Source organism: Macaca fascicularis, chromosome X, assembly GCF_037993035.2.
Source record: "Macaca fascicularis isolate 582-1 chromosome X, T2T-MFA8v1.1".
In the NCBI taxonomy this organism is placed as follows: domain Eukaryota; kingdom Metazoa; phylum Chordata; class Mammalia; order Primates; family Cercopithecidae; genus Macaca; species Macaca fascicularis.
This window is the reverse complement of record NC_088395.1, coordinates 121,930,620-121,955,453: the sequence shown is the minus strand read 5'-3', so window position 1 is coordinate 121,955,453 and position 24,834 is coordinate 121,930,620. Positions and strand designations below refer to the sequence as shown.

General features: G+C 38.0%; 1 protein-coding gene across 14 annotated transcripts in view; it reads right to left on the bottom strand.

Moving 5' to 3' along the window:
* Window positions 1-24,834, bottom strand: part of PLS3 (plastin 3) — an 87,587-nt gene that overhangs the window by 30,145 nt on the left and 32,608 nt on the right. For 6 of the 14 annotated variants that reach the window (XM_045384226.2, XM_074029264.1, XM_045384227.2 and 3 more), the window contains exons 2-3: window positions 11,765-11,848; window positions 8,884-8,964 (exon numbers count right to left, since the gene is read on the bottom strand). In XM_045384226.2, coding sequence (XP_045240161.1) covers window positions 8,884-8,956 — 73 coding nt within the window. In that variant the 5' untranslated portion in view covers window positions 8,957-8,964; window positions 11,765-11,848. Of the gene's footprint in view, window positions 1-8,883; window positions 8,965-11,764; window positions 11,849-16,690; window positions 16,786-24,834 lie in introns of all 14 variants that reach the window. The other 8 variants (XM_045384225.2, XM_005594419.4, XM_045384228.2 and 5 more) reach the window with 2 other exon arrangements.

Genomic DNA, 24,834 nt, shown 5'->3' with positions numbered 1-24,834 from the left:
TAAAATTTTAGTGGCTCTTGTTTTATGAATGTCTTGGGTTTAAATACACCTGCTCCCATGCATATATCAACTTGTTTTTCCTATTTCCTTTCTAAAATTACAGTGGAGCTCAGTACTAGAGAGTAAGTGTGGCATAGTGAAAGAAACACAGCATGCATGCTTGAAGAGACACACAGTGGGAATAATGTGACACAGTGTCTTATCTCAACTTGGCTATTAATTTGCACAAGTTACCTCTTCAGGCCTTAGTTTTCTCATCTGTAAAAGGCGGGCTTTGGACCACATATCTCTAAAGTTCCTTTTTGGTTCTATCACACTGATTATAAATCAGAATACACAAGACTTCATAACTCTCCCCCCACACAAACACTTTCAAAACCTGGAGATAGAATAGTAATGCGTATTAAATACAGATACAGTGATAACATTCTGATCACTACTATACCTTATTACCTAAGTATAACATTCTATCGTTTTTATGATATCTTTGGAGGAAGAGATAGCTTATTCCTTTTAACTATCAAAATGTTGTCCACTTTAGTGGGTTCTTTTTTTCTTTTAAGCTATTTTATTTCTTTATTTTGAGACTAAGTCTCACTGTCACCCAGGTTGGAGTGCAGTGGCATGATCTTGGCTCACTACAACCTCCGCCTTCTGAGTTCAAGCGATTCTCCTGCCTCAGTCTCCTGAGTAGCTGGGTTACAGGCATGTGCCACCATGCCTGGCCAACTTCTGTATTTTTAGTAGAGATGGGGTTTCATCATGTTGGCCAGGCTGGTCTTGAACTCCTGGCCTCAAGTGATCCTCCCACCTTGGCCTCCTAAAGTGGTAGGATTATAGGCATGAGTCACCAAGCCCAGCCAATTTTTTTATTTAAAAAAGTATCTTTAGAGACAGGGTTTCATTCTGTTGCCCAGGCTGGAGTATAGTGGCACAATCATAGCTCACTGTAGCCTTGAAATCCTGGGCTCAAGCAATCCTCCCACCTCAGCCTCCTGAGTAGCTGACACTACAGGCTTTCACCACTATGCCCAGCTAACTTTTTGTTTTTTGTATTTTTTGTAGAGATAGGGTCTCACTATATTGACCAGGCTAATCTCAAACTCCTGGCCTCAAATGATCCTCCCACCTCGGCCTCCCAAAGTGTTGGGATTACAGGTATGAGCCACTGTGCTTTGACTCTAGTTTAGACTGGAGTATATAACAGGTATATAACAGGTATTGTTCTTTTTGTATTCTCAGTGTTATAATAGAAGTGGAAGGTAGAGATGTTTTTAATTCAATGTGGGAGAACTACAGTGGATTCAAAGCTATATGAAACTGACTAAGGCCCAGAAAGTCTATCCGGCTGTCTATTTGTATTAGGTTAGAATACAGGTCTGGTGGCTGGGACTGGTGGCTCATGCCTGTAATCCCAGTGCTTTGGGAGGCCGAAGCAGGAGGATCAGTCGAACCCAGGATTTCGAGGCTGCAGTGAGCTATGACGGCATCATTGCACTTTAGCCTGGGCACAAGTGAGACACTGTCTCAAAAGCAAAAACAAAAAACTCCAGAAGTTTGGGTCACAGGGAGAATTACTATTTGCATGAATCCTTCCTGAAATAACCTCCCTTGAGCATTAATTAGAAGACAGTTCACTGAAGTGATTAAAAGATGCCAGGAAGTAGCCACCCTAAAACATAACTAACATAAAATAACCACATTTGGAAATTTCATTTTGAAGTAAGGGTAGTAGTAACAGATGCTTTTAGAAAGGGACAGGAAAATTTTAAAGGAAATTGGAGGAATAAGAATTTGTTATTACATGACAAACTTCCTTATTAGGCTGCAAATCTCCCGATAAAGATTCTTTTAAATCTTTGTATCTCCCACTCCAATATGTAGCACAATTTTTTGTATATAATAAGCAATGGAAAAAAAAATTATTTTTGTAGAATCACTGATTCTCAGGAATTGACCAAGGAAAGAATGCTCTAATCCTAGATGAGCATTTTAAAAACAAAACTAAACAACAATGACAAAAATACAGAAATAGCACTCAAAGACTGAATGGCAATTCATCGAGAAACCAAAACTTGACAGAAATATCCCTTAAATAACATTCAATCTCATTCCCTTTGTTCTAATCCTGTACCTACCCAGCAGCCTTCAGATCTGTAATTTGGTTTTCTAAGTGAGCACACCCATCAAGGAGGGCCCAAGTGGACAACCAGTGATAGCTCTCTGGTCAGGATCTCTTTTGTTCCAAATGTAGAAACCTGCTTTGGCTTTAATGAGAAAGGAGATGCACACTTGTTTAAGTATGAGTCACCCTCCAGAGCAAACTGAGTACCTACCCTGTGGGTAGACACCCCCTGGGCTAGATGCCAAAGATACAGAAATGAATCAAATGGAACCCCTGGGTCTTACTTGAAACTGTGGCTACAAAGTCCTTGTAAAAATTTTGAGTCACGTTGAATACATATCCTTACTCTTTCCTGGGATGAGAAGAATGTGTGTTCTCTTCTAAAAATTTTACCTATTCTGCCATTTTCCCATATTTTAGCCCCCAGTGTCAGTCCCACTTACACTACCTCCCATGATCAAAGGCATTTTAGTGTTAGTACGAGTCAATTTTATCAAGCCTTTCTTAGAGCTCTTAAATCATATATTTTGAAGAAAACAATTTCAATTTAAACAAGAAGGCAGAGGGAGCCTAAAAAGGCAGCTAGCAATTAATTTTACAAAACCTCCCAGCTGGTAAAGTACTTGAGAGACAAAATAGCATGCAATTATTCTTAAAGAGTTTTATGCTAATTTTATTTCCAACCCTCAGTCAAAAAACCAAAAACATCCTTAAACAATATCAAAGATCTAATGTGGTTTGGAAGGCCAGAAAAAAGGTAGTACAATGGGATTTTAGAAAGCTTCCATCTCATGAGGTGCTCACAACTTTTAGTCTACTTCTAAGACTAACTTGTTGCAATTTAAAAAAATAAACATATATGCTGATGACTATTCAATCTAATTTTCTACATCGGAGAAAAGTAGTTTCGTTTTACAAACTGGCTAAATGATAGTCTTTGAGTCATGTTTTCCTCATGCATAAAATAAAATAACTGAGGTACCTGAATGATTCCCAAATAGTCCAAAATGAATTTTGGATACCTTTTTGTTATTCAAAAGCAAAATGGGAATAAGAATAATGTGGCAAGGTTTTTCAAAAAGACAATTTAATTTTTTTAAAATCACAAGACTATGTCCTTATTTGTGGTTAAAATGTCCACTTTAAAAACAAAGCATTGGAATTATAATGTTGCTGTTCAGTATGTTTGATGGTGAACTTCTCCTATTCTGAGTTTTGACATAAACATGAGAATTTAATAGTAAACTGACCCAAAATACACATACCTAGATTGGAAGTCGTTTTAACAACTAGATATTAAAATCATAACCACCAGGCATGATGGCAGTCCTTTATTTTCTCATTCATGCTGCCAATATTCTGCAACTCCTTTTTGGCTCACTTGCCATTTTCTCATTAACTATACATTGGTATGGAGTGGGAAAGGCTCTGTGTTTTGAAGACTCTTCTGTTCCAGCATCATAGTTTCCAACCAGCTGATAAAGTAGACATAAATTACCATACTGCCTCTATTATGCAGAGCAGTTTCAATGCCAGCACGTCTCAACCTTTTGGTTTAGAAAATATGGTCAGTATGGGTGGACATTAAGGAGAAGCTGGATAAAGGAAACTCTACCTTATCACTGAACACAATTCTGGCAGAAAGTAAAGGGTTAAATTTGAGTAAATTGACAAAGTGTTATTTTTTTAAAAGAAGAAAATTATGATACTTAAAAAAATCACTAAGCAGCACTCAATGCTGCACCAGAGAGGCCCATTTTTCATATTGACCACTGAATTCATCAGAAGAAAAACCAACTGTTACAAGGAGTGTTTTCTCTCTCTCTCTCTCTCTTTCTGATGATACATGGAGGTTCACATCTGCATTTTGTTTTAAAGGAAACCTCATTATTCTCTTTTACCAAGTATTATTTTAAATACCATTTAACTCCCCCACCGCCCTCCCCTAAGTAAACCTTAAAGTAAATAAACTTATTACACAGCCATGTTCCTGCAGAAGTTTGAATCACACCAAGAATGCATATCCTTAAAAGGAAATGTTTTCCCTCCCCTTGCATCCTGTTATTTAAGCTATTTTAAGTACTTGTCTGGAGAAAGCTAAGCCAGAATCCAAGTGGTTTTGATTTTAGCTGCTGTTTTACACTGCCCATGTCCAGGTGGTACGTGCTGCAATCTATCACTTCAAAAGCGTCTTTTGGGGTGCTATTTTGTCTTATAAATTTGACAGTAATAAAGACTGGGATTTTCTTTGACGCTCAGGTTGTGTGTGTGTGTGTGTGTGTGTGTGTGTGTGTGTGTGTTGCTTTAAACATCCTTGAATCTGTCTAAATCTGGTGTCTTTCTTTATGAAGAGGTTACATATTGTGTGCCCTAATCTGCAACACACATGCGACCTCTCTATTAGCCCACTCAGGACAGTGCTCATTAGGACTTAAAGAAGAAAGCCTATCAAGTGCAGATGCATATCCTTTTGGAAAAGTTGGATTTAAAAGTTCAATTTGGTTTGACCAACATATTCTACAAATTTTCTGCACTAAAGAAATGACAAAAGGAATCTATTTATCTAACAATAATGGGTTTACATACATACATACACAATCCTGAATGCCCATGAAAACTCACAAAATACTGATTTAAAAGACTCGGTCAAAAGACTTGGGCAGAAGAATTTAAACTATATTCCATCCTAAGATCTAAGCAGTAAAATCAAGCTTTCATTAGGCATTAAAACCTTAGAAAAGGCAGCTGCTAAACATCTCCAGATGCTTAGTTAAACATGAGGTTTGCCTCTCACAGCTTATACCTTTTGAGGTAGCTCACTGCAGCAAATATAAGAGGCAGTTTAATGAGTTCCAGCTAAGGGTAGACTGGAGGTTGCTGCGTTAGAGTTCACTGTACTAGTGGATTTCCAAAGATGGAGGTCAAGTACAGCAGAAGGCTGGACAAGTTTAGAGGGTGAGACCAGCTAATCAAAAATGTTTATCAGCCCTTTTCTGACTCAAAATTTCCAGCAGTTTGGCCATCATTTTTCCCCTGCTGCAACTCTCGTTTTAAAAATACATCTGTGTTCTCACACACACGTGTGCTCTTGCTTTTACCCATGCACCCACACATGTGTACTCCTCACTAGCTTCCACACCTTGGAAACATGGTTTTCCGACTATCCCAAGACCTCCACTTCTAATAATCCATATATAATTAACCAGATGGCACAATGAAAGAGCACTGATTAGTTTCATTTTTTTTAGATGGGCTATAGTTTTGTTTTTGTTTTAAGGCATAATTAAACAAATATGCACTGGTGTAGTTTTATTGAATACTAAAAGTAAATTAAACTAAAGCACATTTTTTTTTGTGGCATCATCCTGATGTGTGTGTGTATGTGTTTTTTTTTTTTTTTTTTTTGAGACGGAGTCTTGCTCTGTCACCCAGGCTGAAGTGCAGTGGCACAATCTCGGCTCACTGCAAGCTCTGCCTCCCAGGTTCATGCCATTCTCCTGCCTCCGCCTCCCGAGTAGCTAGGACTACAGGCGCCCGCCACCATGCCCGGTTCATTTTTTGGTATTTTTAGTAGAGACGGGGTTTCACCATGTTAGCCAGGATGGTCTCGATCTCCTGACCTCGTGATCCGCCCGCCTTGGCCTCCCAAAGTGCTGGGATTACAGGAGCGCCCGGCCGAGTGTTTTTTATATACTAGAGAATATCAAGTAATTTGAAACAACTCAACTTCCCGGGATGAGAGGAGTCTGGTATAGCTACAACCACCACAACCAATTTTTTTCTTGCTTAGTTTGGTGGGAAACCTCAAAGGAATACACCCATACTATTCCTAGTCATTTAAGAAACCCCATTATTCTTTTATTTCAAAAGTGCTGAATTCATGTTTATAAAACCTCAGTAGTGAGTGCTCAGGAGGGAAAAAAGGCAAGGCAAGGTAAGTGTTTGCAGTACTAAAGCAACTCTGCAAAGATTTACATTACATGAATTTTTCTTTATGACAAGTAATCATCCAAATGACCACTAGCTTCCATAGCAAGATTAAAGGCTTAGAATGTAAAAGACAGTTTCTAGATGGTAAAATATTAATACCTAAGTGTTTTGAAAGATGTTATTTATTCTTCTTTAGAAAAAGTTATGTATTCCAGCATTTAAATTAAAATGGAAACATCATGAAGTACAAAAATTGATAACTAACGTTTCTGCTACTGGGAAGCACGGGAAACAATTGTTGAGAAAATTAAAATAATTATATGAGCTTGGAAATTAAAACTAAGCAGGTGCAGAAAGTGAGTGAAAAGAGAACTTTAAATTCTAATACTCAATTTATTGCTAGTAAAGAGAGTTTCAAAGCACTATTAATTGATTGAACAAAACCTATGATTAGCAGTAATTACAGAGATTTTCTCCACACACTATGATTTTGCTGAATTTCTAAGGAGATAATCAAGGCTATTATTGTTAATAGATGGGGAAAATCATCTAATGATTTCCATATTTTGTCGCAATCGAACTGAGACAAAGTAGTCTTTCCTATTCTCTGCCAACCCACCCCCACAAAAAGGAAAAACTGTCCTTCACAGGATAATAAGTTATAGAGCTTGTTTTTAAAATAAAGTGTCCCTGAATTAGGAAAAAAATTTCTGTAACACCTTTGACAGTTGCCTCAGGGTTCTGTAACTAACAACAACTTAAAACTACAAAGATTTTTTTTAAAGAAAATCGAAAGACTGCTGGGTCCTTAAATGAGTTTCTAAAAGATGGAGTACACACAAGCATTATTATGCTGAAAAATACATATAAATTTTATATGCTACAATTTAATGGCAAAAACCTTTCATAATAAATTCCACTGTAATGAAAATCTTCACAACAAAGGCCCTCTGAATGTATAGTTGATAATGACAAAAATCCCAGTACATCAAAAGGCTACATGTATATAGTTCCTTGGGTTTTAATCAGTGAAATATTTACTGAGAGCCTAACGTGTGCAACACTATGCTAGATACTGAGTGGACACTACAAAAGAATAATATTCACAACAGGCAGGAATTCTGGATTCCAGAATTCTTTACAGCATATATAGTAATAAGAGCCTGAGTATGTTAGGAACATATGCCTGGCAGGGGCGTTGGCAAACTGTACGCCTATCTTAAACTCTACTTAAACAATAGCTCCACAATGACCTTTTCTTGCAGTCAAACTTCTCATTGATTCCTTACTTAATACAATTTAACTGCTTCCACTATGAAGATGATTGGTCAATCCTCTTTATGTCATTAAGCTTTTAAGGGACAATGAAGTTCTTTTACTTGTAAAATGTATTTCAAGTCTCATCAGGTAAATAATATCTGAATTATCTTTAATTTTTAAGGAATATTGCACATAATTATTTCCAAGATGCTGCATGTGAGGACAAGACCTGTATTCAGCTTTTACTTGAGGAGATGAGTACTTAATAGGGCATGGTGTCTACTCCGAAATTCTATTCATAAAGAACAAATTAAGCTGCTGCTAATGTTGAAAGATGAATATAAATTTTAAAAAAGGTTCAACAAATGCACTCCTAAAACAATTATAAGACTATTTTGACAGAATGAGAGACATTAAAAAAAAAAAAAACTCTTGCAGCCAAGAATTCACTTGCTGTTATATATTAAACTATGTAGCATTTTTCTTACAGTAAGTGGTATCCATGGCAAGTTAATTAACTGCTATTTTTATACACACACACACGCAATCATGTTAGATTCAGGACTATTCAGTTTTTTCTAGTTAAAATTTTGATGGGATTATGAATGGTCACTCTGGCTGGGGTCACTATTCTTCCCAAGGTACACTGCTACTACTGAATGATTTCATAGAAAATGTTGATCATAAATATATGGGAACAGAAGTGGATATTTCCTCATTTTTCACTACTGGGATTTTCAACACAGGTCTAATGGCAAATTCTGATTTATATAACAAATCATTATATGAGCTAATTCTGTACCTTTTAGTCAAGGAGATACCAAATAATAATAATCTACCTCTCTAAGCACATGCTGATTCATGTATTTACATAAGTAGTCTGTTCTTACCCTGTTTTCTCATTACTGTCTATAGACTTGACCTGAGCACTAAAATTTGGAATGTAAATATTCTATATTTATATTCCATAGCTGCTCAATTGTAAGGCATGTTATATGATGATAAAGGATAAATCAAATGGCATGCTATGCCTTCTCATCTTATACTGAAGCTATAATTTAACATGGCGAGGTAGAACGATCTGCATTATCCAAAGGCTCAGAAAACCCATAAAAAAGGCAATAACGCCAAACTAATTAGGGAAGGGTAAAACATCATCTAATGTTTTCGAGGGTCACATATCCCTTTGAGAATATGGTGAAAGTTTCAAACCTCTTCAGAAAGATACGAGATACAAAATATAATAACTAAAATTTGGCATGGAAATTTCAGGAACCATACATAACAGTCACCCGTTAAGGATTGGAACTGTGGTCTAAAAAATTTGACCATATTAAATACTATATAAAATTGGAAATAATATCAGCTACCACTCTTGACCAAATAAATAAATAAATAAATAAATAAATAAAACAATTTTAAGTATAGCTTCCAAAACTTTATCTCATCTATTTTAACTATGTTGCTGTAATGTTTTTGATTAACCATTCACGTGATATTTTTACAGAAATAACTTTGGGACCAAATAAATATTGCTTCCCTATAGTTTTACTACAAAAAATACTCACCAACTTTTGCAAAGGCCTCTTTGAGTTCATCAAGTTCATCTTTGGAAATCTGAGTGGTAGCCATCTCATCCATTTAAAGATCTAAAGAAAAACCGAAAAGGTTTCAGATTTAAAATAATTGTGATAAATATAAGCACTCTTGCTAAGTTCTCATCTTAGGGATAATTTAAACAGAATTTCAAACTACTAAAACAATCTGCATAGGTTACCATGTCCCTATGTACAGCTTTAATAAAGAAAACAAACAAGTGAGAAGTCATCACTTACCAAAATTTATTGAGAAAAAATATTTCTGAATTTTCCTTCTAAGGACAAAATCTTAAATTACATTCAAAAAGTTTAAGGAAGGGCCAAAGTACCCAGCAGTGACAGGAAAAAGCTACATAATAGAAATTCTTGGTTATACGAGCCAAAGCTAAAGGTCAAAATTATGTGACCAATGATTCACGGAAAATATCATTTTCCTATTAAGCCACTTTAGAATCATTCACTGTGAAAACAGTGATTTTCAAAGAGCACACTGACACCTATCAATCACTCTCATTAAAGGAGAAATAAAGAGGAAACAAAGCAAATTATAGTTGGTTTTGATATAAAAATGCACATGTGTGCTAATATACACATTCTTATGCATGTAAATTATTATATTATCTGAGTATACACCCTTTCCAATTTGGCCTTATTGATCTATTTAACTAATAGAACAAAGGTTGGCAAACTACATATGGCCTGTGGGCCAAAACTGGATCACCAGTTGTTTTTGTATGACCTCAAGCTGGATATGGTTATGAAAGGAAATTTTTTGCAGTCAATTTTGATGATGGGGCACATTAACTTTGAACCCAATTAAGTGAAATGTTATCCCAGAAAAAAAAGAATTCTGTTCTTCTCATCAGAATTGTGTTACCAAAAAATTATACTCAATTATTATATTTTGAATTTTGTCAATAAAAACTTTTAGAAATAATATATTATATCCTTGATATTAATATCATAATATTCTTGATTTTACCTCTTGGCACACAATATTTATGATCTGAACCTATATGGAAAAACCTTGCTGATTCTGGCAATAAAGAGAGGAGGTCTGTATCACAGTAGATAATTTCCAAATACAAACCTATTATAACAATAATTTTGGATGAAGAAAAATGAAAATGATTACATGTTGCTTTCTCCTTTTTTGCTTTGGGTTTTTTCTCTCTTCTGATTTATTTTTTTGGTAGACCTTATTTTTCTTTATTTCTTTTTCTTTTTTGTAAAGACAGGGTCTTGCCACCTTGCCCAAGCTGGTGTCTAAGTCCTGAGCTCAAGGGATCCTCCCACCTCGGTCTCCCAAAATGCTGGGATTACAGGTGTGAGCCACCGTGCCCGGCCAATAGACGTTATTATTAGAGTAGTTTTAGTTTCACAGCAAAATCAAGCAGAAGTTACAGAGAGTTCCCATATACAGCCACATGTTGCTTAAAGACAGAGATGTGTCGTGAGAAATGCATTGTTAGGTGATTTTGCCATTGTGCAAGCATCACAGAGTGCACTTACACAAACCTAGATGGTATAGCTTACTACACACATAGGCTATACGGTATGGCCTATTGCTCTTAGGCTACAAAAGGCACAGCAGGTTACTGTAGTAAACACTCTAGGCAATTGTAACACAATGGTATCCGTATATCTAAACATAGAAAACATACAGTAAGAATATAGTATAATCTTATGGGACTACTATCAGATATTTGATCAGTCATTGACCAAAACATCCTGTACCTGAGTGGTACATTTGTTACAACTGATGAACTTACATCATTACCACCCTAAGACTCTGGTGAATATTAGGGTTCACTCTTAGTGTTGTACAATCTGTGGGTTTGGACAAATATATAATGACATATATCCACCATTACAGTATTACATAGAGTAGTTCCACTGCCCTAAAGATGTTGCCTTTCCAAAAAAAGTAAACTATGGGTTAAATTTCACAAACTATACAAAATACATTTTGAGATCTTATATTTATCCCTTTTAGACATTTTGTTAAAAGGCAACAAATTACTCACCAACTCAAGTTTTGGCCAAGAAGTGTAATGCTCGGTATAAAGAGGTAGGGGCTGGAAGTGGCAGGGAGGGATTCATAAGAGAGCTGGGCCACATCTATCTTTTTCACAGAATTGTTGCTATTTCTAGAATTTATCAGAGCCCCTGGCACATAGTAAGGCACTCAATAAAACAGAACTTTAATAAAATTAATCCCTTCAACAACTATACACCAAGTACTATTAATACATTATACAAATTCATTTGCATATTAATATCCTGAACCCTCACAATAGTCCCAGGAGCTACATATTCTAATCTCCTTTTTTTCTTATTAGAAAACCTGGACTCTCAGGACTGGAATTCACACTCAGGTTTCTCAAATCCTGGAGAAGTTTTAAAATGACCATATGATGCTATTAGCTAAGTTTTTACCATAATGTAACAGACACATGTAGTGACTGGTGTTTTAAAAATTAAATAAAACCATCAGCCGGACGCAGTGGCTCACGCCTGTAATCCCAGCACTTTGGGAGGTGGAGGCAGGTGGGTTGCTTGAGGTCAGGAGTTCGAGACCAGTCTGACCAACATGGTGAAACCCCGTCTCTACTGAAAATACAAAAAGTAGCCGATGCCTGTAATCCCAGCTACTCGGGAGGCGGAGTGAGGCAGGAGAATTGCTTGAACCTGGGAGATAGAGGTTGCAGTGAGCCGAGATCGCACCACTGCACTCCAGCCTGGGTGATAGAGTGAGACTGTTTCAAATAAAATAAAATAATATAAAATAAATAACACTAGACTCTTAAAAAAAGATATAAAACAAAGCTCGCCTATTCATTTTTTTTACCTATGATATCAAGATGCCACTAAAGATGGATAACTTCTCAGTAGACAGGTTGGATGAAAATACCTTTCAGAGTAATCACAGGATCTATGAGGAAAAGCAAGTTCGTAAGTTAGTAATGAAGTTAGACTTTGTGGTTTTTGTTGTTGTTGTTGTTTGTTTGTTTGTTGAGACAGGGTCTTACTCTGTCGCCCAGACTGGAGTGCAGTGGTGCGATCACAGCTCACTGCCACCTTGACTTCCCAGGCTCCTCCCTCTCAGGTGATCCTCCCTCCTCAGCTTCCCAAGTAGCTCAGACTATAGGCGTGGGCCACCATGCCTGGCTAATTTTTGTATTTTTTGTAGAGATGGGGTTTCACCATTTTGCCCAGGCTGATCTTGAATTCCTGGCTTCAAGCAATCCACCCACCTCAGCCTCCCAAAGTGCTGGTATTACAAGTATGAGCCACCACGCTCAGACCTGAAGTTAGGCATTTTAAAGATCAAGAATAAAAAGAACTGCAATCCCAGCACTGCGGGAGGATTGCTTGAGGTCAAGAGTTCGAGACCAGCTTGGGAAACACAGTGAGACCTTATCTCCAAAAAAAATTTTTTTAAAAAAATTCATAAGTTAAATGCAAACGAATAGTAGTAACTCTAAAAATATTCTGTTTCACTAATATGTTCAACACTCCCCATTACAAAAATACGACATAGGATTTATTCCAATTTTCTTCACACCTTTCAAACAATCATGTTTTCAATAAAAAATTATTACACATCTTCATGAATTATACCATGGAGAATAACGGCACAGAAAGTTTAAAAGTAAGACCATCTCAGAAATCTAAAACACGTGGCCTCTCTCCTGTACCTCTAAAGGTCCTTTTCAGTTTGGGCAGATTGTGAGCCAGTAATAATTTAAAGTATGTGGGTAAAAAACAACTAAAAGAAACCCATACAACTGAGCTTATTCTCACACTACCATATCACTTCTATGCAAAAGAAAATTAGGGCGGGGTGCAGTGGCTCATGTCTGTAATCCCAGCACTTTTGGAGGCCAAGGCGGGCAGATCACTTGAGCCCAGGAGTTCGAGACCAGCCTGGCCAATATGGTGAAACCCCGTCTCTACCAAAAATACAAAAATTATCCAGGAGTGGTGGTGCGTGCCTGTGATCCCAGCTACTCTGGAGGTTGAGGTGGGAGAATCACTTGAGACTGAGAGGTCGAGGCTGCAGTGAGCCATCAGTGCATCACTGCAAAAAAAAAGAAAAAAAGAAAAAAGAAAAAGAAATTAGATAAGATGGTTCTGGACATAAACCACTCCTGCCCCCCGCCCCGCTTATCCCTGCTGACCAGTTGGGCTCTGATTAAATCCTGTAGACATCTCTTTCTTCCCAACATGCCCTCCCCCCATTTCTCAAACAATTTTACCAATATTTTAGGCATCTGCTATATGCCTAGTTCTTGCCCTCAAGGAATTTACAATCTGCTGAAGCAAACACGAATAATTACAATATGACACAGAGTGAATTAGTGACTGCAATAAAAGGGAAAAATATCCTTTTTTTTAGAAGAAAAAAGTCTCTAGAGACTTTAAGTATTATTAATTTCTCCTCAGAGTGGCCAGAAACGCAGTTCTTTTCTTCTTCCTATAAAATTAGCAAGTGCTGGCTCATGCCTGTAATCCCAGCAATTTGGGAGGTGGAGGCGGCAGATTGCTTGAGCTCAGGAGTTCAAGATCAGCCTGGGCAACATGGTGAAACTTGGCCTCTACCAAAAATACAAAAAGTTAACTGGGCATCGTGGGTGGTGGTGCATGCCTCTAGTCTCAGCTACTTGGGAAACTGAGGTGGGAGGACCGATTGAGCCCGGGAGGTAGAGGCTGCACTGAGCTATGAGCACGTCACTGCACTCCAGGATGGATGACAGAGCAAGACCTTGTCTCAATAAAAAAAGTAAAAAATAAAAATGAATTAAGAAATGCTTAGATCTCATAGAAATGATTTTAGGGCACCAGTTTACTCCAAAAATTAATCCAGTGCATTATAAATATATATATATTTTAAAATTTTCAAGTTTCTTCTTTCTTTTTTTTTTTTTTTTTGAGACGGAATCTTGCTCTGTCACCCAGGCTGGAGTGCAGTGGCCGGATCTCAGCTCACTGAAAGCTCCGCCTCCCGGGTTCACGCCATTCTCCTGCCTCAGCCTCCCGAGTAGCTGGGACTACAGGTGCCCGCCACCTCGCCCAGCTAGTTTTTTTTTTTTTTTTTGTATTTTTTAGTAGAGACGGAGTTTCACCGTGTTAGCCAGGATGGTCTCGATTTCCTGACCTCGTGATCCGCCCGTCTCGGCCTCCCAAAGTGCTGGGATTACAGGCCTGAGCCACCGCGCCCGGACCTAAGTTTCTTATTTCTAATTGCCTTTAAAAAAGCCTAAAGTGACTTTGCACATACAACTCAGATTTTCCATCTATTGGAGACATTAAAGAGACACACTTCAGTAAGAACAAAAAGAAGAAACTGGAACATGCACATATCCTCAAAACCGTATTTCCAGACAAGATTGTTTTGGGATAACAGAACAGTTTAATGCAGGACTTTCCAATTTAAATAAAACCCATATTCATTTATTGACAGTTATTTGAAAGGAAATAAAGAAATGCTACTCTGAAGTACCTGGGCCAAGACTAAAAAATATAAAGCCAAATTTAAAAAGCTCACAATATATGCTCTAGTAGATAAGAATTACAATTGTAAAATTTGCTATTTGAAGCTTAAAATAAAGTTGTTTAATGTAGATTTCTTTATGCCACTATGAATTAAAAAATGGTCTGTCCTTAACACTACTCACAGATACTTGATGGTGTCTTTAAGGAAATCAAGCAGTAAAGTACTATCTTGGGAGAAAACATCACATTAAGTAACTTGGGAATGACTAAAGATATTAAAAAATTAAAATCTTACAAATTAAAATAACAGAAGCTCTATTCCTCTTCATGGGGCATTCATTGCACTATAGGACTTTTTTCTCTTAAAGCTACTATAACATCCCGGATGGGTTCACAAAACAAAACACAAGATTTGGTATCAATACTGCCCTGTAGACACTTCATGTAATCTCAAGTACCAGTACACCAAGCTGTTGTACCTTGCCCAAGGAGGTAGTATGTTCTAACAGAAGAAAGACTGTGGGACGTGAAATTAGAAGGCATCGATTATTGCTCTGGTTCTGCTATTCCCTAGTAATGTGTCCATGAGCAAGTTTAATTAATCTGTCTCAGCCTAAGTTTCCTCATTTGAAAATAGTGATAATAATACCTACTTCCTCCAGGGCCTAATGAAGATTACAGATGGTATATATGACAGCACACTGTGACTATGAAGTATTACACAGCAACTTCAAATCCTTCATGAAAGAAAATAGGCAATAAATGAATGCCTGGGTTAATTTTGAAGAGCTGTATAAATAAATATAAGGCATTAGTTATACTAATAGCCTTTTACATGGGATAAATGAAAAGTTATCTCATCTCCCTATAATTACTGACTACAGAGTATAATAGGTCTCTCTCATATATAAAAATTACAAGCCTTTGGTCAAAGTAATTTAAGAAGGATGGGCCTAAAGGAAAACCTGTCACTTTTTAATCCATGACTCAATTTGGCTCCTCCATAAGGCCAGTTTCTAAACACAATTTGAAGAGCAGACAGGAGATATACAAACAACCAACAATTTTTCTTTAAATAATTTAGGATCACTTTTCAAAATAGCTAACAGCTTGTCAATATTGTCACATTCCTCCTAATTTGCAAATTGTTTCACGAGTACTGGAAAAAGGTGAAGAGAAAGTATTACTTGCTGAATAAAAGTTTAACTCCAATTTCACAATATGTGATTTACAGGCAAAAGGAAAAAAACACTGATTTTCAAATATGTCCTCTTTCCCAGTCTGTCTTCTCACAAAAATGGACTTTATGTATTTGTTTTTTTTTTGTTTTTTTTTTTGAGACAGAGTTTCACTCTGTCACCCAGGCAGTGGTGCAGTCTCAGCTTAGTGCAGCCTCAATCTTCTAGGCTCAAGCAATCCTCCTGCCTCAGCCTCCTGAGTAGCTGAGACTACAGATGTGTGCCACCACGCAAAAGTGGACTTTATTTACATGATGAGAGAGAGGGAGAGAGAAAGAGAACGGACGCTCAAAGAAATAGAAATATATTTTTCCTCCATTTAAACTCAGCAGTTTTAATACTTATCAAAAATAAAACGTCCTGGAGTCTCTACACTTTTCTGAATTTGTTCATCTGCAAAGCACTTTAATCTGTCCCAAATTCTGTTTCCTCCCTAGCTCCTATGCCTGCCATTTCTGTAAAGGAAAAGGGAAAGCTGTAGAAAAAGCCAGCCCTCCTTCACTAAACATATAAGACACAGGAAAACAGATTTTCCAATAAGGGAATAAAACAAAAGCAAACAAAACCTTGTTTGTTTGTTTTTTCGTAAAAGGATATAGTGTACAACTGGGTATGAATTCAGGGCGTCACCCATACAAGAATCCTATGCCTATGAAGTCATCCCTAATTACAGAGTTTGACTAACAATACTGCAATTATGAAACCACTCCACCAGCTCATTTAACTATACATAAACCGTGAACACAGATCTTTGCTGAGAAAGGTGTACCTACAACTACCTGAAACTATTACTCAAATTCTGAAAGGTATTTGAAGGGGGAGGGGGTTGCCTATTTTATCTCCTAAAGCACTCACTCACTTTACGAATGCAGCTGACTGAATAATCTACTTATTCATCTGTGTCATTCAGTACCATGAGGTCCAGGAGAAAGGGAATGCACGTGGGAAACTCATCTGGGGGTAACCAACTTTGATCATAAACTTGATTTTTTTTTTCTTGAAATTGAAAGGTAGCCAAAAGATAAAAACAGGATATTCACCATAGACTTCATCCCAGCCACTAGTATGGTAAATAGAATTGGAAAAGAGAAGCTCATCACTTAAATCAGAGATTGGGCAACACATACTTGAGCTCCTAAAATGAACAAGAAAGCAACAAAGAGGGGACAAAACATGGAAGAAATACATTATTTCACTATCAATGAAAATAAACCAAGTTAGCCACCACTATGTGTGAACAATTCAAGAATGATCAGAAAAGGGGTGTTGTCACCTTCCTCCATCCAAAACAGGCAGTGTTTTTGAACACCCACACTTTGCATACCTACCTTTACCAATAGAAACTGCCACCCTGCCAACTCCCTAGTTAGGTAAGTGAACAGCTCAGCACTAGTCTCTAGCTTGGATGGGTGTGCAATACTGTGGGCTAAAACTCACCTATTCATACTATGATTACTAAAGCTCCAGTCTCATGTTTCCTAATGACTTTAGAAGATTCCCAACTTGAATGTCTACCACACTCACCCACTTATTTATTTATATTCATCAAGCGTTAACTTAAGGCTTAGTATGTACCAGGCACTGTGTTGGGTGCTCCAGATAGAGACAATTAGGATCCAAATTCCCTTCTTTCTGGAAGAGCTTACTGTCTAGTGGGGGAAACAGATGGAAAAACAAAAATACAACATTAGTGCTATCATGCCATCATAGTCATATATACTAAGTGGTAGGTGTCAGGAAAGTTTTTTCCGAGGTGACGTTTGAACTCTGCCTTTGAGCGCAAGTAGGATTTTCTCAGACATCCCCAGTAAGGGCATTCTCAGAGAGACATCACTCGTAAGGGTATTGTGCCTAGGGTTAGTGACAGACACACTTGCAGCAGCAGATCAGGGTCCAATTTGGAAGTGGCCAATGGAGAAGGAAAGTCAGCGAGAAAGATTCAAGTTAGGAAAGTCTAAGTGTCTCCAATCTAACTTACTGCCACATTATTTTCCCTGTTTTTCCTAACTCTTTCTCCTGCCAAATCAGGTCTCATTTTCAACTTTCCCACTTTCCTCTGTCTCCAGACTGCAGTTTGACCATAAAAAACAAAGGGAGGATCAGTCAACCTCCAATCCCTCTGGATTCTTGCCTTGCAATCTCTGAGATTCTTTCATTGTATCTGTTTATCACCTCATGTCTGGCCTACTCCAAAAGCTTTTTATCAGATCTGCCTGCTGTTCTGTCTTCCTCCAGTGCAATCTTTACACTGCTAACCTCCTGAAGAGTAGACCTTATAAACATTCCATACAAAAGAAAGTCCCTTTTTAGTACAGCATTCAAGCCCCTATACTTTTCTGACTTGACTTCTTGCTAATGTCTGCCCATCTTTCCAATGTTACTTCCCATTATATGGACTACACCCTTGAACCCAACACTCTCAAGAGACCTTATTCCCCAAACAAGCCATGTATTTTCCCACTTCTTCCACTCCCTGGAGAGACCACTGGGTCTCTCCAGTGGAATGCTCTTCACCCATCTATCTAGACACTTCAAAAGCATATTTCAGGAAGTATCTTCAGATTGTCCGCACCCAAGATAAAATTTATCTTCCCAGTACTCTCACGGAACTGTGTTTCTTCTATTACAGCTGGTCCTGGATTCTCCTCTATCAGTACCTTTTGTTTTATCCTGGTCTCTTCTGCTTTTTCTGTCTCCCATTAAAAACTTCCTGTCTCTCTATCTGCTTCTCAAGGTTAGAATACCTTCCTCTATTTTTCCTCTCTCTCTATCCAAATTCTACTCACCCTTCAAGCAAGGTTCAGAAGCCTCATCCTCTCCCAAAGCATGTTTCCCAATGACTCCATCTCCCACTGATCTTTCACTTCAACTCCCATGGAATTTAGAATCTTGCCACAAAATTTAGAAATTTAAGTATAGACTTCTCTCTATAGTTACATAAGTAGATATGAGGACAGTCTAGCTGGGACTTCCATTGTCCTACTTGGTTCAGTTTATCTACCTTCTTTACACATTCTTAAACTTGGTCAAAGAGAACAATCTTCCTCAGTAAAACAGAACCCTTCTTTCACGAATAGCACACAAAAACTTGTGTAATTCTTTGCTCTGCAAGTCTCATTTCAAGATTGTTTGTTTCTGGAGAACAGTCTAAACTTCACCTTTTACCCCCACTGCTGGATGTTGGTTACATAGGCATGGCTTAAAAAATACACCAACTGAGGCTGAGGGTGGTGGCTCATGCCTATAATCCCAGTGCTTTGGGAGGCAGAAGTGGGAGAGCTGCTTGAGGTCAGGAGTTCGGGACCAACCTGTACAACATAGCAAGACTCCTTCTCTAAAAAAAAAAAAAAAAAGAAAAAAAATGTTAAATCAGCTGGCATGGTGGCCTGAGCCTGTAGTCCTAGCTACTAGGAAGGCTGGGGCAGAAGGATCACTTAAACCCAGGAGTTTGAGGCTGCAGTGAGCTATGGTTGCCTGCCTCTAAAAAAAAAAAAAAAAAAAAATTAATACATAAAAAATAAAAAATAAATAAAATACTCCAACCAATTGCAATGTTTAGAAGGTAGTGAAAATTCCCAGTATTCCCAATACCCAGTGATCACGGCAATGAGAATTTGAAAGTTGAGAGGTCCGTAGAGTTCCATAACTTCATTCCCTAAATTGTATTAGGGAATAAACAAGTGCCTGGAATAGTCGTTGACTGTGCCCAGGACACAAAGTTGTGAAGCACAATTAAAAAGATGTATTTCTCGGCCAGGCGCAGTGACTCATGCCCGTAATCTCAGCACTTTGCGAGGCCGAGGCAGGCAGATCACAAGGTCAGAGATCAAGACCATCCTGGCCAACATGGTGAAGCCCCGTCTCTACTAAAAATACAAAAATTAGCCGAGCGTGGCTGCACACTCCTGTAGTCCCAGCTACTCAGGGGGCTGAGGCAGGAGAATTGCTTGAACCCAGGAGGTGGAGGCTGCAGTGAGCCGAGATCGGACCACTGCACTCCAGCCTGGGCGACACAGCGAGACTCCGCCTCAAAAAAAAAAAAAATGTGTTTCTCCAAGCATAGCTGGAAAAAAAAAAAAAAAAAAAAGAAAGCAAAAGAACGTGTTGGAAGAAAGGTAATTAACTATTTTTTCCCTCTTTCCTTTTTTTTGTTTTTCTTTTTGAGATAGAGGTTTGCTGAGTTGTCCAGGCTGCAGTGCAGTGGCATGATTGCTGCAGTGCAGTGGCATGATCACTGCAGCCTCCAACTCCTGGCCTCAAGTGATCCTCCTGCTTTAGCACCTCCCATCCCCAGTAGCTAGGACCACAAGCATGCACCACCATACTTGGCTAATTTTTAAATTTTATTTATTTATTTGTTTATTTATTTTTGTAGGGACAGGATTTCACTATGTTGCCAAGCTGGTCTAAAACTCCAGGGCTCAAGTGATCCTCCTGCCTCAGCCTCCTAAAGTGCTGGTGTTACAGGCTTGAGCTGCAGTGCACAGCCAATTAACTACTCTTCCCAGAAAAACAAAAATAAAGAGACTACGCATTGCTTTGCAGAGAGAAGGTACAATGCCCAGTATAGCCTTTGGAAAATAACTTAAAAAGCTACTAACAAATATGACCATGATATCGAGAAATAAGAACAGTTGCCAGAAAATGCAGATAGTAACCCCCTCCAGCTAATACTAACTTGTTTTCATTACTTAAAAGGATAAGGGATTCACTTAAGCCTTGAACTAAAATAACCAAAACTTTAATTGTATAAAACATACAGAATATAGACAATTAGTTCAGTAAAGACTATACAGAGTTCTGAAAGTTATTTATTTAAAACATTGGTGTTAAATTGGCACTGATCATAAAACAGGCAACATTCTGAAAAAAAGCACACAAATGCTTACTTTTTCCTGACACATTCACTCCTATATATGACAGGCTTCTGCTTCTCTGTATTAATACTGCTTAATTTCAGCCTCCTGAATGCTAAGTATTGTGAATGACCCCTCCCATTATATCAGTGCCAATAACTTAGTCTTAATATAAAACAAACACTCAAGTTATCTATGTGATTTACTTTTCATTTTAATATTTTTTTCCTTCAAGATTTTTCTCAAGAACAAGCGGCTTGGAATTTTGCTTGGAATTTTGCTTGACTCATTTTAGAAAACTTTCAAGGAATCTTGGTAAAGGACTAATTGTAAACGCGTAAGAGGCTATATACATAATTTTTATTTAATGATTTGTTGCTCTGAAAGTCAAAATAAGGGAGTCAAAACCTAAATGCTCTCACATGTGTCATAGGTTCCTAGTCCTTAAAGTTTAGGAAAGGTTGAAGCAGAAGGAAAAGTGGTAGAGTGTTTTACAGTGCATTGATTCTAGCACATCAGCATTATTAAAAATTGCTGCTGCTTCTTTTTTTTAGATAGAATCTCACCGTGTCACCCAGGCTGGAGTGCAGTGTCATGATAACTGAAGCCTCCAACTCCTGGGCTCAAGAAGTCTTCCCACATTAGCCCCCTGAGTAACTGGGATTTGAGGCACGCACTACCACACCCAGCTAATTTTTGTATTTTTTGGAGAGATGGGGTTTTGCCATGTTGTCCAGGTTGGTCTTGATCTCCTGGGCTCAAGTGATTTGTCCGCTTTGGCCTCCAAAAGCGCTGAGGTTACAGGTATGAGCCACCATGCCCAGCCAAAAATTGCTTCTTATAGTCAATGTGGCGAGCAAACATCTATGAAAGAAATAATCACCACGTAGAGCAGACTTTACTTCGGAAAGTTTTTTTTCAGGTCTAGCTCTTCTGTTCATTCTACTTAATATTTCAGCTGCAAATGGTACAACTAAACAGAGGACATCATTAGGTACCCCAAATAAAATTGACAGTATTTTCTCATGAGGCATTATTATATACACTGATTAGATTGTATAGTATCAGGAACTACAGAATAAAGTAACTGGCTCATGGAACATAAATTTGGATATATTTAGCAACTGTGCTTCTACAATTCACATAGAAGGCAATGAAAATAAAAGATCATAGAACAAAACCGTATCATGTCAGATAACATAATATAAAATTTCAGGGATACTTGTAAAGTAACATGAAAAACCTTACTACTATTTCCATGACAAAATATGCTTCAAATTCCAAATCAATTGAGAAATGAACTTTAGAGGCTCTATCTGTGACTGAAGGCTAACTCTACCCTTTATCCGACTCCAAGTAGCTGCCTACCTATAACTATAATTTGGCCTTGGATATATCTAAAACCTTTAAGGAGACTTAAACATCAGTCTACTCTTTAATGTGAAGAGATGGCTCTGTTCTGCACGTACACTGCTCCAATAACCCCTGTGGATGCATAAGAAACATATAAAGGTTTATTAAGAAGGGTGCGGAAGAGAGATGAGAGCAGAAGAGTTATTTGCAAAGTCATGCATGGGGTTAGACTAAGCCATTTTAGCCCTCTTCTACCACTGTAATACCCACAACCAATTAAGCCATCTTCAATTTTCTGTTTGTATTATATTATATTACATTATATTACTATTATTAGCTTTGAGACAGAGTCTTGCTCTGTCGCCCAGGCTGGAGTGCAATGGCATGATCTCGGCTCACAGCAACCTCCACCTCTTGGGTTCAATTGATTCTCCTGCCTCAGCCTCTCAGGTAGCTGGGATTACAGGCCCCCACCACCATGCCTGGCTAGTTTTTGTAGTTTTACTAGAGACGGGATTTCACCATGTTGATCAGGCTGGTCTCGAAGTCTTGACCTCAGGTGATCCACCCGCCTCAGCTTCCTTAAGTGCTGGGAATACAGGCGTGAGCCACTGCGCCCAGGCTTTTTATATTATTATTATTATTTTGGGACAGAGTCTTGCTCTGTCGCCCAGGCTGGAGTGCAGTGGCTCTATCTCAGCTCACTGCAACCTCCGCCTCCCGGGTTCAAGCGATTCTCCTGCCTCAGCTTTCACAGTAGCTAGCATTACAAGCATGCACCACCGCATCTGGCTAATTTTTGTACTTTTAGGAAAGACAGGGTTTCACCATGTGGGTCAGGCTTGTCACGAACTACTGACCTCAAGTGATCTGCCCACCTAGGCCTTCCCAAACGTTGGGATTACAGGCATGAACCACTGCGCCCAGTCTTGTATTATTTTAAAGGCGATGCATCATAGGGTCATAGTTGCTAACCAGTTCCTCCCCTTCCCCATATTCCTATAGCCCTTTTCAGCTTTCAGTGTGATTACATCTATTTCTTTCTCTATCTCCTCCATGAGCCTGTGAGCTCCTTGAAAGCACGGTTGGTATCTTATTTGACTTTGTATCTTGGTTCACAACAAGCACCTACCAAATGTTTGTTCAATAAATAAACTTCCATGGAGGTGAGTAGGGAAAGTGCGCAGACCTACACATCATGCAGGCTATATAGTCCTCTCACGTGGTTTTAAAAACACATACTCTATTGGAGAAAGCTATGAACAAAATAGTCAAGATCAATAACGTCCTCACATTCTTCACATCCAATTGGCCTGTTATCATGCCTTAACTACCCTTGTTCAATACTTCAAGATACTACAAGATACTACAAGACTCTTCAAGATGTTTGTGACCTGTCCTTTGAATTTAGCTGAAAATCAGACAGAAATAAATCTTTTCAGAAGCAGTTTTCACTTTCAATCATTTCGGCATTCAAGCAGCACATTTAACCTTTACAGTCATACACATCATGCGTACATCATGTTTTGACAAGCCTGCAATTTATAGATAAAAGTTAACATTTAGAAGTAAATATAAGGAGTTAAAGACCAGCCTGGCCAATATGGTGAAACCTCGTCTCTACTAAAAATAAAAAAATTAGCTGGGCGTGGTGGTGGGCGCCTGTAATCCCAGCTACATGGGAGGCTGAGGCAGGAGAACTGCTGGAACTTGGGAGGTAGAGGTTGCAGTGAGCCAAGATCAAGTCACTGCACTCCAGCCTGGGCAACAGAGTGAGACTCCATCAGAAAGAAAAGAAAGAGAGAGAGAAAGAGAGAGTGAGAGAGAGGGAGAGAGAGAAAGGAAGTAAAGAAATACAAATTGCCCAAAACTAAAGGTCTACTAACATTTTTATTGTCAATATTTTCAATATATACAAGAAAAAATAGCACAAAAAACACCCATAAACCCATCACAGATTCTACATTTATCCAGATTTCTCCACATTTGCTTGGTTCATCTATTCTCTCTTCCTGTCCTTTCTTCTCCCTCCCTCCTTCCCTATCTGTCTCTCTTCCCTGAATTACTTTAAAGCAAATCTCAGAAATCCTGTGATTTCATCCCTACATAGCTATTAAGAAATGAGTTCATTTTTTCTGGAAATACCTCTATTCTGTGCTATAATTGATGATTAGCTAGATTCTAATTGATTTTTTGTTTTGTTTTGTTTTCAGTCCAATATCTATGAGTCACTTAACCCCCAAAGGGTGCCCAATCCTGTGTCATTTCCTGGAGGAATATCAAATACCTCCATTTTAGGTAAAAGTTTCCTTTCCTTTTTTTATGCTTAATAAACAAAGATAAGATCTGAAAGCAATGGCTATTTAAAAATAAATTAATACATAGCTTTTTCTAATAATAGAAATATTCAATTCAATGTGGTCAGATTAAAGACATCATTTAAATGTTTCTCAGGCAAGAATTTTGCAGCTATTTAATGCAAGTCTTAATTATGGTCTAAAAGCCCCTTTTCCTGGGATGAAGAATACTATTTCAAACCCAAAGGCACAACAAAAAAACAGCTCTCCCTCCCCTAGCTTCAGAAAGCTAAGGTACATTAACTAACTTCTTAGATTGAAATAGCCCACTTTTCTTTTAAAAGGTCTAATGTCTTCCATACCTCCTAAGTAAACTTTTACATCTACCCCAAAAATCTGAATAATTTATGGTAAAATAAATCTGCTGCTAATGAAATTCATTAATGTTCATGCCTAAGAAGTATTTCCAGTTTCCTTTCTTATGAAAATTAACATATGTTGGAGTGAAGCCAAGGGCAACTTTCAGGGATATGTGTGTGGGGTGTGTGCGTGTGTGAAAGACAGAGAGAGAGAGAGAGAAGAGAGAGAGAGGGAGAGAGAGAGAGACACTAGGCAAGATCAGACTAGTTATCATGCTTCCTTTCAATTTAAAATAAAAATGCCATAAAATATTGTGAC